The following is a 12,783-nucleotide window of genomic DNA, read 5'->3' as shown; positions in this document are numbered from 1 at the left end:
TCAACATGAGCCTACACGGAAATTTCCTTAACCAGGAAATGATGCCAAAATAAAGGTTTGATCCTGCAAAATCACACAGAGAGGATGTTTTTGCCATTACTCTATATAATAGTGGAAGGATTCATGCTAATAAAGCTCTTTTATATGGAATAAACATTTTCAATATCTAGACTTTCTTTTTTAACTGGAGTAGTTCAAATTGGATGATGTTATGAGATGCAAGAACACTTAAATGTTAACAGTTCATTCTTTAATTTACTAACAAAGGTTTTTTCATGCATTTGATGTTGAGGTGACTTGCATAATGTTAGGCTAGTGTAGGAGATACATTTCTGAAGTGAAGACAGAATTACGTTCTTGTTGCTGCCTTTCCCTTCCCCTATGAATGTGTTTTGTTCTGTGCCTCTTGCAATTTTGCATTCTGCTTGCTCTCTTACATTGCTTTCTCTGCAGAAACACAATTTTTTTTAATTTCAGCTTAATCACTGGAAGCTTGTTTTTATTACAAGAATGCAGCACTGAACATCTGTCCTGCCATTGCCTGTTCCAGGTTTTTTTGTCAAGCTACCTGAGATGCATCTTAACATGCATCAGCTCTGCAGATCTGCCCCTGCATGAGGGCTGCCTTCTTTGCAGAAGGGCAATTGCTTTGTAGAAAGACTCTGGTCTGGCTGCTCCTATTGTTTCCATAGCTGAGCCTCAGCTGAGATACTGAAACATTCCCTTCCATGCTAGTAAAAAGACATGGGGTAGCAGGAATAAATATATTAAAACCCCCTCAAAATAGCAAAGGATATCAATGGTAGTGTACAGTTGATAAACTGAGCATTTTTTGATCAGACAGAAAAGTTTATCTTGTTTCCTTTAGTTATGAATAGCCAGGTTACATCACACATAGAATGGGAGAGAGCCAGAGGAGCTGGCTGAGATAACAGGGTAAGGATAGTTGTTAGGGGCTGATGGGGAGGTTGGGAGTAGTCCTCAAGGATGCTTGAGGTGAGCATTCTGGTAAGCAGAGCATCCCTGGGGGGTGTACCAAGGTCAAGGGGGAGATGGCTGGGGATGATAGAAGGTGTGACAGGATGAGACTGGGCCTTGGAGGACCAAGAACAAAAAGAACTGCAGTTCTTTCACAGAGGGATAGAGCTTGTGGTTGGGATTTGGGTAGAGAGATGTGAGCTTGAAAGCAATCATTGGTCTCCATGGCTTATGCAATGAGAGAGCTGCTGAAGGTGGTTATTTAGTATGGGGATGTTATGTGTAAAGGGGACATTTTTTTCTGCTTTTTGAAGGGGTGAAAACAGCACAGGACTGGATGGGGTGGAAATACGACCCTGACACTGAGGCCTGTTTAGCTGCTGCAGGTGATTCCTGCAGGTACCTCTGCCTGAGCCTCTCTGCTGCAACGGGAGTGCAGCAAATTGAGAAGAATCACCCACATTGGGGCATCATCCTTAACTGCTCCCTCTCCAGCCAGGAAGCACTGCGTTAGGGAGAAGTGCTTTGGACCGAGGAATGGCCACAGTAATTTGTCTCTTATGAGGAGTAAGCTCTGAGTGAGCATCTATTAATTTACTAAGTAACACTGCTTGTGTTTTGGCTCACATTTTTCCATCAGAGAGAGCTGGATATCTAAGGGCTGCCACAGAGTCTCACAAGAGCTCTCTGATAGCTGTCTTGGCAGGAAGGATGGTTGAAAAGTGAGAGGGTAAGGCAAGCTTTAAGCCTTTGAAAAATACCTTGTCAAGAGATGTGGGGGATCTAATCTATTCATACAAGTAAGTAGGAAGCATACATTTTTGACAAGCTAACAAAAGAAATGCAGGCTAGCTCACCATTAATTACTGTTTGGAGCATGTTAAAACTAACTTTAAACTACAAAATAATTGATACTGAATGAAGACCCAAAGTTAGGTTGCTTGTGTTTCAATTTTGACCTACCTCTGGCATTCTCTGTAGTCTTCCTGGAGGTGTCAGGTAATATGCTTTCTCTTTAAATTTTTCACTTCTGATTAAGAGAATCCAAAAGTCCAGAAGTGTGGATTGATAGTCAGAGATTTGAAATGTGATCTGGAAAATAGATATTGCAGCTTATTTTTTGAAATTGATTTAGCCCATCTTCTATTTTCTGATTAAGGATAAAGCAGTATTTTTGTTTCTGTGGCACCAGGTACTCAGCAAAACTCTTATGTAGGCTCTTTAACAAATCAAGTTAAGAATAAAAACAAAGTTGTAGTTATTTTTTAGAGTCAACAATCAACTTGATACATTTCTCAAAAATATTTATCATAGACATACATACTTTTAAAAGTACCCCTGTAAAACTTGCTCCTTTTTTTATTAGCACCATTAAGAGAACCAGTTCAGCTGAGCGTGTGTCCCCAGGAGGTCGGAGGGAAAGCTATGGAGATTCCAAAGGGAGTCGCAACCGCACTGGTTCCACCAGCAGTTCATCTAGTGGTAAAAAGAACAGTGAAAGGTAATGTTATCTAAAATCTCTAAAATCTATCTCCTCTCCCTGCCTACTCCTTTCCCTGCTCTAACAATGAAATTAGTTTCTTTAGGGAACTTAGTTTCTCTTGTTTATCAAACATTGGGAGCTTTCTTTTTTCACAAAGTTCCAACAGTTGGACAAAAATATACTTTAAAACATTTCAAATAAAACAGGTTTTCATATTTAGATTAAATTTATTTGTGTTATTTCTAAAACATAAACAGTGTGTAAACATAGAGTTTCCCAGGAAAGTTAGTAATTATTAAACATGCCTTTTCCAGTATGTTAGTGGTTTCCCTTTGTCTTTATACTCCTAAAATATACTTCAAGATCCTTGCTGTGGTGCATTGACCCCACCCAGCAGCTAATTACCACACAGCCACTTGGTTCCTCTCCTCCAGTGGGATGAGGGAAGAGAACAGGAAGAGCAAAACTAAGAAAACTTGTAAGCCAAGATAAAGGTAGTTTGAAAAGTGAAGAAAAGCAAAAGAAAGCACACAACAATTGCTGGAAAGCAATCACTCACCACATCCCATGTGTAGGCATGTGGACTGATGCCCATCCAGTCTCTGAGCATGACTGCCTCATCTGAGGGCCAGATTAAAGGTCAGTCAAGGAAGGGGCTTGCGTGTAAGTGCTATTCAAGGAACTGAAATAAAGTAATGTCTTTCTCTGTGTATCTCGGAGGATACTTCTCTGTACTGCTGACAGTGCAAAGAGAATGTCTTGTGCAAAGGTTTCAGGCTTAGGAAGGCCTTGAACAAACAGCTGTTCTACTGAGGTTTGTCACTGTTGTCCGTGTAGGTAAAATGGTGCTTTCCTGTGTTTCCTAGGCAGACTTTGCATGTCACAGAATCACAGACTATTCTGAGTTGGAAGGGACCCACAAGGATCATCAAGGCCAACTCTTAAGTCAATGGCCCACATAGGGGATTGAACCTATGACCTTGGCATTATTACAACCAAGTTTTAACCAACTGAGCTAATCTTATTTTAGTCTTGGCCATCTCATGTAACATATTGTCTTGCAATGTCCTTCACAAGTGGTGTTGTGGTATTGTTTCACTGTCTCACAGATTATGTGACCATAAAAACCTGTTGTTAATGAAGATCACATAATAACCTAATTTACGCGCTCTGTCTGGGCATCAATTCCATTACAGGAGTCATTGGGCTGCTCATGAGTCAATAGTGTGACACAAAGCATTCCTTCCTTTACATCCCTTCAGCATCTTTGCTTGATGTGAGGAGTGACTGAGCTTGTTGTGACCTAATTGACAGCCCAAATATGGGTGAATACATTATTAATAGCTTCTTTTCTGGCTTATGTTTCCAATTACGAAGTAAGACAGCAAGAGTGCAACTTTATGAAAGTTATTCTAAATTATGGGTTAGGATAAAAGGGCAGAGTAGTAAGGATGACATTCTGTGGCTATTTGCTACCGGCTGCCTGAACAGGAGGAAGTGTAAGGGGCCTTTTACAGGCAGCTTTGAAGCAGCCTCAAAGTCAGAGGCACTGGTGCTTGTAGGGATTTTAACTATCCTGACATCTGCTGGAGAAGCAACACAGCAAAGCACAAACAGTCCAGGAGGTTCCTACAAAGCATGGTCCCTTGCAACATTCTGTGACTCTGTGAAAGGCTTAGCAAATTACAGGAATGATGAAAAATTTAGAATACTATCAGAGAAAATGTTATAAAATTGTAACCAGAGAAGATGTAATAATTACACAAGCTACAAATTTAGCCAGTCTGAAAGTCATATGGAACGTTGAGTTTATTTCAGCATCTGATTTTTTTCCTTTAGTTTTTATGTAACATAATTATAAACAACACATAACTAAATAGATGTGGGTTTGGTTTTGTTTCAAAGACTTCTGTGCTTCAGAATTTCTAAAAGACTGAAATATAACTGAAAAACAAATTAAGGGCAGCAATACATAAATCCATAAATAAATACTACTTTTGAGAGGAAAATCAGTCTTTTATTAGATTACTTAGGAGCCGTGTGTCTTTCTGCATGTGCAAATTTAGACTCAGTTTTACAGAGAATGTATACCTGCATACATCTGAATCAGCAAACCAAAAATCAACACTCTTGGGGACAAGTGACCCTGAAAGTTTTAAAAGGCAAAACTAAGCAAAAAACCTAATGACCAGTGAAGGGACTGCTAAGAAAACAGCTCGCTCTAAATTTAAGCTGCAAATTCTGTGAAGTGTTGCAATACTGTGTAACTTCATGCAGCTGCTTTGCCTCAATGAAGCCATTAACTTGAAACTGCTGTTTTCTGTATTGATCTCTCAAAGTGGTTGCATTTTTCTAAGGCTTTGATTTTTATTTTATGTCTATGTATAACTTCCACTCTCTTGCACATATCAAATTATAGCAACAACCCTCATGCTTTGGCCTCATTGATTTAAAAAAACTTATCTCCTACGAACAAAACAAATTTCATATATAAAGTTTTGGTAAAAAAACTAAATTTACGTCATTAGATGGGTAGACTTGTTTCTGGAATATGGACAAGAATATTTCACCTACCAATGGTGAATCTCATTGCTTTTCTAATTTACTGAAACTATTTCCTGTAGTTTTTGAAAAAGTTTTAACAAATGCATGATTCTTCAGTGCCCTTGCTATGTGTATTTTATCTCATATGTAAAATTTCATTAGACCAAGTGCCCAAAAGGTGAATTCATTGTGTGTTGTGCAGTGGAAGATCTCCCCATCAAAATCTAAATATAATACGGTGCTTTGCAAAGTCTGTTTTAGAGATATATACCTGATCCTGCTACCTGCTTAATGTGACAATTATCTGAAAATAGTTATATGTTAAAGCTACTAAAGAGATAAGGTGAGAATATTGATTAGGTTGTTCACTTAAATTAAGGAAAGCTATGACTTCTACTAGCTACACAGATGTACTTTACACTTGAAGATGGATTTCAAAATAACTGAGAAATAAAAACATTAAAACAAAATAATGGTTATATGCAAAATTGTTTTGTTTCTGCTCTAAGGTTGATCACAGTAATTCAGGTGCATTTTTTACATACTGTTTTAACAGTGGTTATGTTATTCTGCAGTTGTTAGTCCACAAAGGGTTGAGCACCAGCACTGATCAGAAATAGCTCACTTAGGACTTGGGGAGGAGGTCCAGCAACGCTTAAGTAAAGTACAAGTACCCCAAGGAACTAATTGAAAGTGTGTGTTAGATTGCCTTAACTTGAGGCAGTGATGCTAGTACTGCTGTGGAAACAATCAATATGTGGTTAGAGATTTCCCTCATTTCTGTCCTGTGCAGCCTGAGTCTGTTCAGCTCCCCAGCTTTCATCTCCTTGAAGAGTGTCCTTATCCTGTGGAAGAGGCTGGCTAAAGATTTGCCTGGTGCTTCCTCTTAAAGCTGGACCACCATGCAAAATATAAAGCAAGATTCATGGGAGTAGAAGGCAAATGGTGATGATTCTGTTTGCTGGGGACTAAGACTGTCCTCTGAAATCTAACTGTATGTGTGGAAGGGTGAGGAAGAGGGCATTAACCTAGCCATCTACTCATAGTCTTTTTATTTGTATCCATGATCCCTTTGCATCCCCTCCAGCTTGAGATACTTGTTCATTCTATTCTATGATTCTTAGAGTTAAGGTGGTTCTTAGATGAAGCTTAAAGCAGAATGCACAGCAGGAATCTAAAAAGACAATTGTGAAATTACTGTTTTTCAAAGTATATAGAGTTGTAGGCTGTTATGCAAAACCAGAATGCTATAGAAAGCTCTTTTTAAGAAGCTTTAAGCATAAGGAGTAAGGAGATGAGCATAATCTCCCATGCTATTATAAAGTGTCCCAACTCCCTGTGGTTGTGAGGCAGGGGTAAGCCTTCCTGAGGGTTGGATAAGTGGGATGTGACTCAAGTTCGTAAAAAAGGGTAACCAGAGGTCTGAGCGGTGTGTGTGGTTAGGGTTTGTATAATTAGAAAGTACACATGATTTGCTTTATTACTGTCATGAATCAGCTTTTCACATTATCTTGATTACCTTGAATAAGTCAGCATGGTCTGTTCGAAGCTGGGAACTGTTTTGTCTCTAATATGGCAGCATTTCTGACTAGTGCTCCATCCCATGAAGTTTTTTGTTTCCTAAAAATATCTTCACTTGCAAGAGAAAATGTTCATCTTTGTATTAACAATGGCAACACATCATGCTATTTATATAGATGACATTGGCCGTGTATGCCAGCTTGAAGCATGAATTTTGATGCATGATTAATATGAAGGCTGATATTATGGAAAGTTGCTAAATCGGGAGTAGAATCAGAATTAATTTGGTTTGATTTGGATTTATCATTAAGTAAATGTATTATTCTCAATAAAACTGTCAAATCAAGGCAAAAGGAAACATACTGTAGTATTATTTGCTACAACTTTTATTGTTGTAAGAGAGAATCTTTTATGCTTAGAAAAAAGCTATATACTAAAATCCAACACAGTTTTGTTTCCTTTTTTTGGCTTTCCCTTTTCTGCCCACTGCAGTCTAGAAGCTGATGTGGAGATGGCATTAAGCTCTAGCATTTTCCCATCAGAATGACAGGGCTTTCAGTGCTTTTGGATCACCCTAAGAAACATACAGCAGTAATCTGATACTTAAAAAGTTTTATTGGATTAAAAAAAAAAGTGGAACTGTGAGGAAAAAATAACTGCATAATATGGTTTTGTGTCCCCTTCATGCTTCTTCAGAAACAACACCCTCAATCTTGATTTACAGGCACAGAGGACAAAGAAAACAAATGACTGGCATTTCTTGACAAAGATTCCTCCCTTTTTGGCCAGGGTATTACTATCCAGAATGCTGCTCAGCTTTTCTGCCTCTTCCTTCTCAACACACTTTATGTATTTTCCTCTCAGGTTTTCCTAAATATTTTCTCAAGACAAAAAAGACAAACTAATTTCTGGTTGTCTTCCAGGCAGCAGTGCAGCGACAAAGACAAGACATTTTAATCACGGTTATGTGCTTTCTGTGTTTTAACAAGTAGTGTCATTCACCAAGAAACAACTGGGCAATTCCATGTTTTATGTGAACTCTTTGGAAAAGCAGTGTTCAGACTTCAGTTTGGTCCTTAAATCCAGAGAGAACAGTGCTGTGAAGAAAGCCAACACCCACACATACACTGATACATATGCAAAGAGATGTTGTAGTTGAGAATATATTCCGGGATTTTTATTTACAGTTGTAGGTTGCTTTAGAGTAACAAATCTCACTGACTGGAAATAAAAAATTAGACAGCTGCTCATGACCAGTTCCTGTGTTCTCCTGTAACTGGACTAACTTTGCAGAAGAAGAGAGTTTGGTAGTTAGTGGAGGAAAAGCTATGATTTTGAGTATGTAAGGAGAATTGAATGTAAAAGTTTTAAGAACTGTCATCAAGGCATCACAATGTTTACTGATTTTAACTGTGTCTGACTGGGGATTTACTTTGTAAATTTTGTTGGAAAAGTATTTTTTATACTTACACACAAAAAATATTTTATATATTTCATACTTTATTTTTATATTGATATATTTATGTACATAATGTATGTGCATGCTTTCTAAACAGTAATTTCTTCATTATTTTCACAGCAAGCCCAAGGAACCAATGTTCAGTGCAGGTAGGAACTTTTAAAATTTTTAAGCAGATAACAGCTGTAATAACATATTAGGGTTTTTGTTTCGGTTTCCTCCCCACCACTCCTGTGGATGCCTCGAAACTATGGTCGGGAATCTAAATGTGATACTTACAGGCTGCTGATGACATATTTTTAACAAGCTGATCAGTTTGCTCTAGTTTTTATTGACCCATTAGATTTATTTTACAGTTGGGATTCTTTGTAAGAAGACAAGGACAAGAAAGGTCATGTTTTCTTACCTCACATATGTCTTCCCTTTCAAAGCAGTATTAAGGTTTTGGTAATTAAAGCAATGCAAAGTTCCAACTATGATGCTGTCATGTTAATTTAATCATAAAAGGGAACTGTTAAGAATGCCACGTCTGTCCCAATGCCTTGTACTATAATTTGTCAAATTGCAAATAAAAAGGTGTTTTGTTACTACAGTTTTGGTCTATCTTTAATTTGAAAAGCAATTTAATGTTTTCCTACTTAGGTATTATCCCTGCTAAAAGATTTTGAAAGTGAAACAGTTGATGTAAGTGAAAGCAAGTTTGGCCTTGTCATTAGCCAGTTAAAACTTTTAAAAAATCTCAATTAAAATATGGAGCTGAACAGTTTATATAGGAGTTAATTTTGTTTTGAAAAAAAGCAAGGACAACTAAAATAAATTGTTAACAAAATAAGGAAGGAAAAAACCCCAGTTGATTTATCAGATGTGTCATATTATTTTTGTGCCTAGTTCTGTGACAGTAATCATACATTAAGCTGAAAAACTTTAAGATCTTTTGTTTACTGCCATGACTGATCAGCATCCAACAAAGCTCTTAAGCCATACTTCGAGGCTTAGTGTAACTGATTTGGAAGTCAATAGTACATGAAACTAAATAAGCACTTAAGTCTCTTGTGACAGTGCAATCACAATTCATGTCCTTTTCATGAAAACTGTTGCTTTAGAAAAAGAAAACTTCTGATTTGCACAGAATATACTTTCCTTGCCTAACATTTCTCCTTCCCTTACACCATGTAAGCAAAGGTGTTCGGAATATTTTTACTTCTGACACCTTTCCCATAGGTGAAGATAAAACAGGTGTGACTACATGGGTGTCCTTCTCACCTGGACAAAATTCCTACTGAATTTAGTAATTTTTTCTAAGAAGTTTATACTTGGCATTTTACTTAAGTGTATAGTTGCATAGTGGAGCTTAAGATAGTGTTTTAATAGTAGAACTAATCAGAGCTCCTAACAGAGGAAAAGGGTTTAGAAGGTAATTCCCCAGCATACGGCTCAGTGTTTTGTCAAGCCCTGAGTTAGCCTGCAGCAGAATACGACTGGACAGCCCATAGAGCAGGTATTTAGTGAGTTTATTGTATTCAAACACATCTTTATCTAGCCCTTCTGTCTCTGTCTCTGTAATCACAAGGGAAGCGCCGAGTGACACACTGCAAAGGTAGGCTTCACTTCCAAAACCTCATAGCTCTCGATGCAAAAATGCTGGTGGGGGGATAAAAGCTCAATGTGTAAACAGCTGTTCTCCAACTTGCACGCATTTTGCAATGTTAAAACTTTTCTAGTTCTTTCAAATTAAACAAAATTATTGTACCATTTATTATGCGATCTACTGAATTATAACCCTCAGGTGCACTTTAATCATAATAATGGGTTATAATTTACATGCCTGTGGATTTATGCTCAAGAATTTGAATTAGAAAAAAAAATGTTGAGAGAGCTATATGGCAACACGTGGATGTTCACTGTGTTTGAAATGGCATTCTGCACTTTTGCTGAAATGCGTATAGAATTTGCCCCTTTGTTGGCTGTTTTGCTGTTAGCCTAACATGATCATAGAAGCCTTGGTTTTTCCCTTGCTTTTTCTTACTGAGTAGACTGTAGTTTTTCTGAATGTTGGATCAACAGACCTAGGCCTCCAACTAATTTCTCAGTGCTTTTTGCTCATTGTCATAAACCAGAATTACATTTGGTAAACAAATCATATTGGTTTCTAAAGCTTTAGTTAAACTGTAGTGTAAATATGCACATTTTGGATCCATGTTTATATCTGTGATATAAATCACAGATATATCTACTTTTTTAGAGATAGCTGTATTCTAACAGTTTTTCCACTAATCAGCATATTTCAGCTTTGCACTAAATGTTTGTTCTTAAGGCAAAGTCTTTTAGAGAGCCTCTGCCTCTGTGTATTCTTTGTACAAATCTATATCTGCAATGCAGATCCTGGTGGCATTCATGTGCCTTATTTTAGTTCAGCAACTGCTATTTTTGCAACAGTTTCAAATTTATAAAATTGCAGATGTAAAAGATACATTTGTCTAAAAATTTCACCTTTGGTCTGTCTTTGTAGTTTGATGATTGTCTGTCTTTACATCTGTATCTTCAAATTTAGAACTTCTCTGTCTTAAAAACTTGGTTACGAGAACTACAAAGTATGGAGATTGATTGTGTAGGTAATATATTTGGGTTAGGAGCAAAAATGAGTAGAGGTGGAATGAATATTACAGAAAGTTAGAAATAAATACACAGTATGAGTTCTATGCCCTGTACCTCACCTAGTCAGCCTAAGTTCCTCTTTAAAGTTAGCAGAGAGAGACACATGCACATTCTGAAGGCATAATTTATATACTTGGTATTGTTTACTATGCTTGCTAGTATATACTTGCTGTTTCCTAGTCTTGAGTGACCAGGTCAGATAGTTCCACTGTAGGTGTCTAAATGCAGGTTTTAGGAGTCCTATAAGCTTCAGGTGAGAAAAGCAGCTCAGTGAATTAAATTTTGATAAGTCAGTGGTTGTCTGTTCTGAATATCTGTTCAATTCCAGTACACCAGCATCAGCAGTATTGGCATGTGTTTCAAGCTCATTAAATAGATGCTGCATGCGCATACAAATAGTGCTGTAATGCTTTGCTATTTAATGCTCTACCCTCTATTTTATTTTCCAATACTGATCTATTGGAGTAGACTTTCAAGAACAATTCCAGTATTCTGTCATTTTCAACAGGCATCTTGAAGTTCCAACCCTCTGTCATCATTATTTCACCATTATTATCACTTCTTTTTAGCATGAGGTTTTCTGTTGTTTCCATTTTATGCCTGCATTCTGTAAGTGAAGCTAGAGACTTAACTGGAACTTTACTGTGACAGATCAGGTAGATCTCTTTCCCATCTGAGTTAGTCTAAAGGCAAAATACACATCTGTTTAGGTAGTACAGCATAGCTATCATGTTTATTTGTTCAACCAATATTTTTTTACTAATTTAGTCAGCATTTGTAGCATATGCATATTTCCAATTAAAATAAAGCCTTAGTTTTCAAATTTAAAAAAATTGTATAATTGTAATGGTACTTAACTATTCATAGCATAACTTTAACAGTCCTAAAGTGTATAATTTTTTTCATTTACATGATTTTTGTTACTTTTGCCCTTCCATTTCCTCTGTGCCCACGATTATTCTGTCTAGTAACTCTACAGATGTCACTGACTCCAAAACTGCTTGATTCGCATGAGAACAAGGCTGAACCCCTTGATCTGCCGATGGAGCAGCAAGAGCCAGCACGTTCTGAATCTGGACAAACTTCATCAGAAGTTCACAGGACACCCACTTTGGCCTTGCCACTTCCCAAAAGTCCTAGTCAGACCTTCATGGCATTTCCCAGATCTCCTAGTTTTATAAGCCCCATGAAGTCCCCAAGTCAGTACTTCCAGATCTGTTATTAATCCCTGCTTTTCTCCCCCAAAAATATTTCTTACCAGTTCAACACATTACTTTTAGTATTTTCTTCTAGAAATGTTTACTTCTGTCAGCCAATTTTTTGTAGCTTCTCTCCTGTATGTCATTTTCCTTTCTTTTAATGTGCTGTCATTGTTGTCATACCTTTTTCAATGTTTAGTAATTCTTAAAGCACATATCTTTTCTGCGTGTACGTCAGCATGATTTCTCTTACTAATTGTTTGTGTTCCTTATTTTGAATGTATCTCTAGCACTGTATCAAGTGTAAAGTGTATCTTTACACTGAGATGCAAAAAATGCGACTGAGTGTTGGAAAATAATTTAGATGCTGATGCTCAACTGTAAACATCGATTAAAAAATAAAATTAATTTTAAGTGGCATTTCTGCGTTAATTGTAATCTTTGATGTATTCCCCTTCATTTTTAATATTTAAAAACTAAAATTGTAACATTATTTTTCACCAAAAAAAAGTTTCAATTTCAGACCTTTCAGTTTTGTAGTTTTTCATGAGTGTTTAGTTCTAATTCTGCTACTCAGAATATTTAGAGAAAAAGGGAGTTTGTATGTTTTTTTAAAAAATTCTGCTTAGTGATTATGATTTAGGAAAAAAAAACTTGCTAAATTTCGAAGTTTGAGATTGCATGTCATTCTGTTATTGTAATGCACCAAGCTGTTATGTGGGAAGGGATGGAGGAGCACTGAAATACTCCCTGATGGTTTTTTGTGTAACATTAAACATTTCTGACCTTTTGTAGAGGAAGGATACGTAAAAATGTTTCTTCGTGGACGTCCTGTTACCATGTACATGCCCAAAGAGCAAGTGGAATCTTACAATTTGGAAGCAAAAGTAGAACTACCAGCCAAGAGACTTAAACTGGAATGGGTGTATCCTTTCTGTGCTGGA

General features: G+C 37.0%; 1 protein-coding gene across 6 annotated transcripts in view; it reads left to right on the top strand.

Moving 5' to 3' along the window:
* EML1 (EMAP like 1) overlaps nt 1-12,783 on the top strand; it is a 123,810-nt gene that overhangs the window by 81,770 nt on the left and 29,257 nt on the right. For 2 of the 6 annotated variants that reach the window (XM_071557540.1, XM_071557536.1), the window contains exons 5-8: nt 2,345-2,479; nt 8,106-8,134; nt 9,556-9,582; nt 12,635-12,764. In XM_071557540.1, the coding sequence (XP_071413641.1) occupies nt 2,345-2,479; nt 8,106-8,134; nt 9,556-9,582; nt 12,635-12,764 (321 nt within the window). The remainder of the gene's footprint in view (nt 1-2,344; nt 2,480-8,105; nt 8,135-9,555; nt 9,583-12,634; nt 12,765-12,783) is intronic. The other 4 variants (XM_071557534.1, XM_071557537.1, XM_071557538.1 and 1 more) reach the window with 3 other exon arrangements.

The sequence above is a fragment of the Pithys albifrons genome, chromosome 6, assembly GCF_047495875.1.
Source record: "Pithys albifrons albifrons isolate INPA30051 chromosome 6, PitAlb_v1, whole genome shotgun sequence".
NCBI lineage: Eukaryota > Metazoa > Chordata > Aves > Passeriformes > Thamnophilidae > Pithys > Pithys albifrons.
Note: the sequence above shows the minus strand (reverse complement) of the source record. Positions and strands in the feature narration are given on the sequence as shown.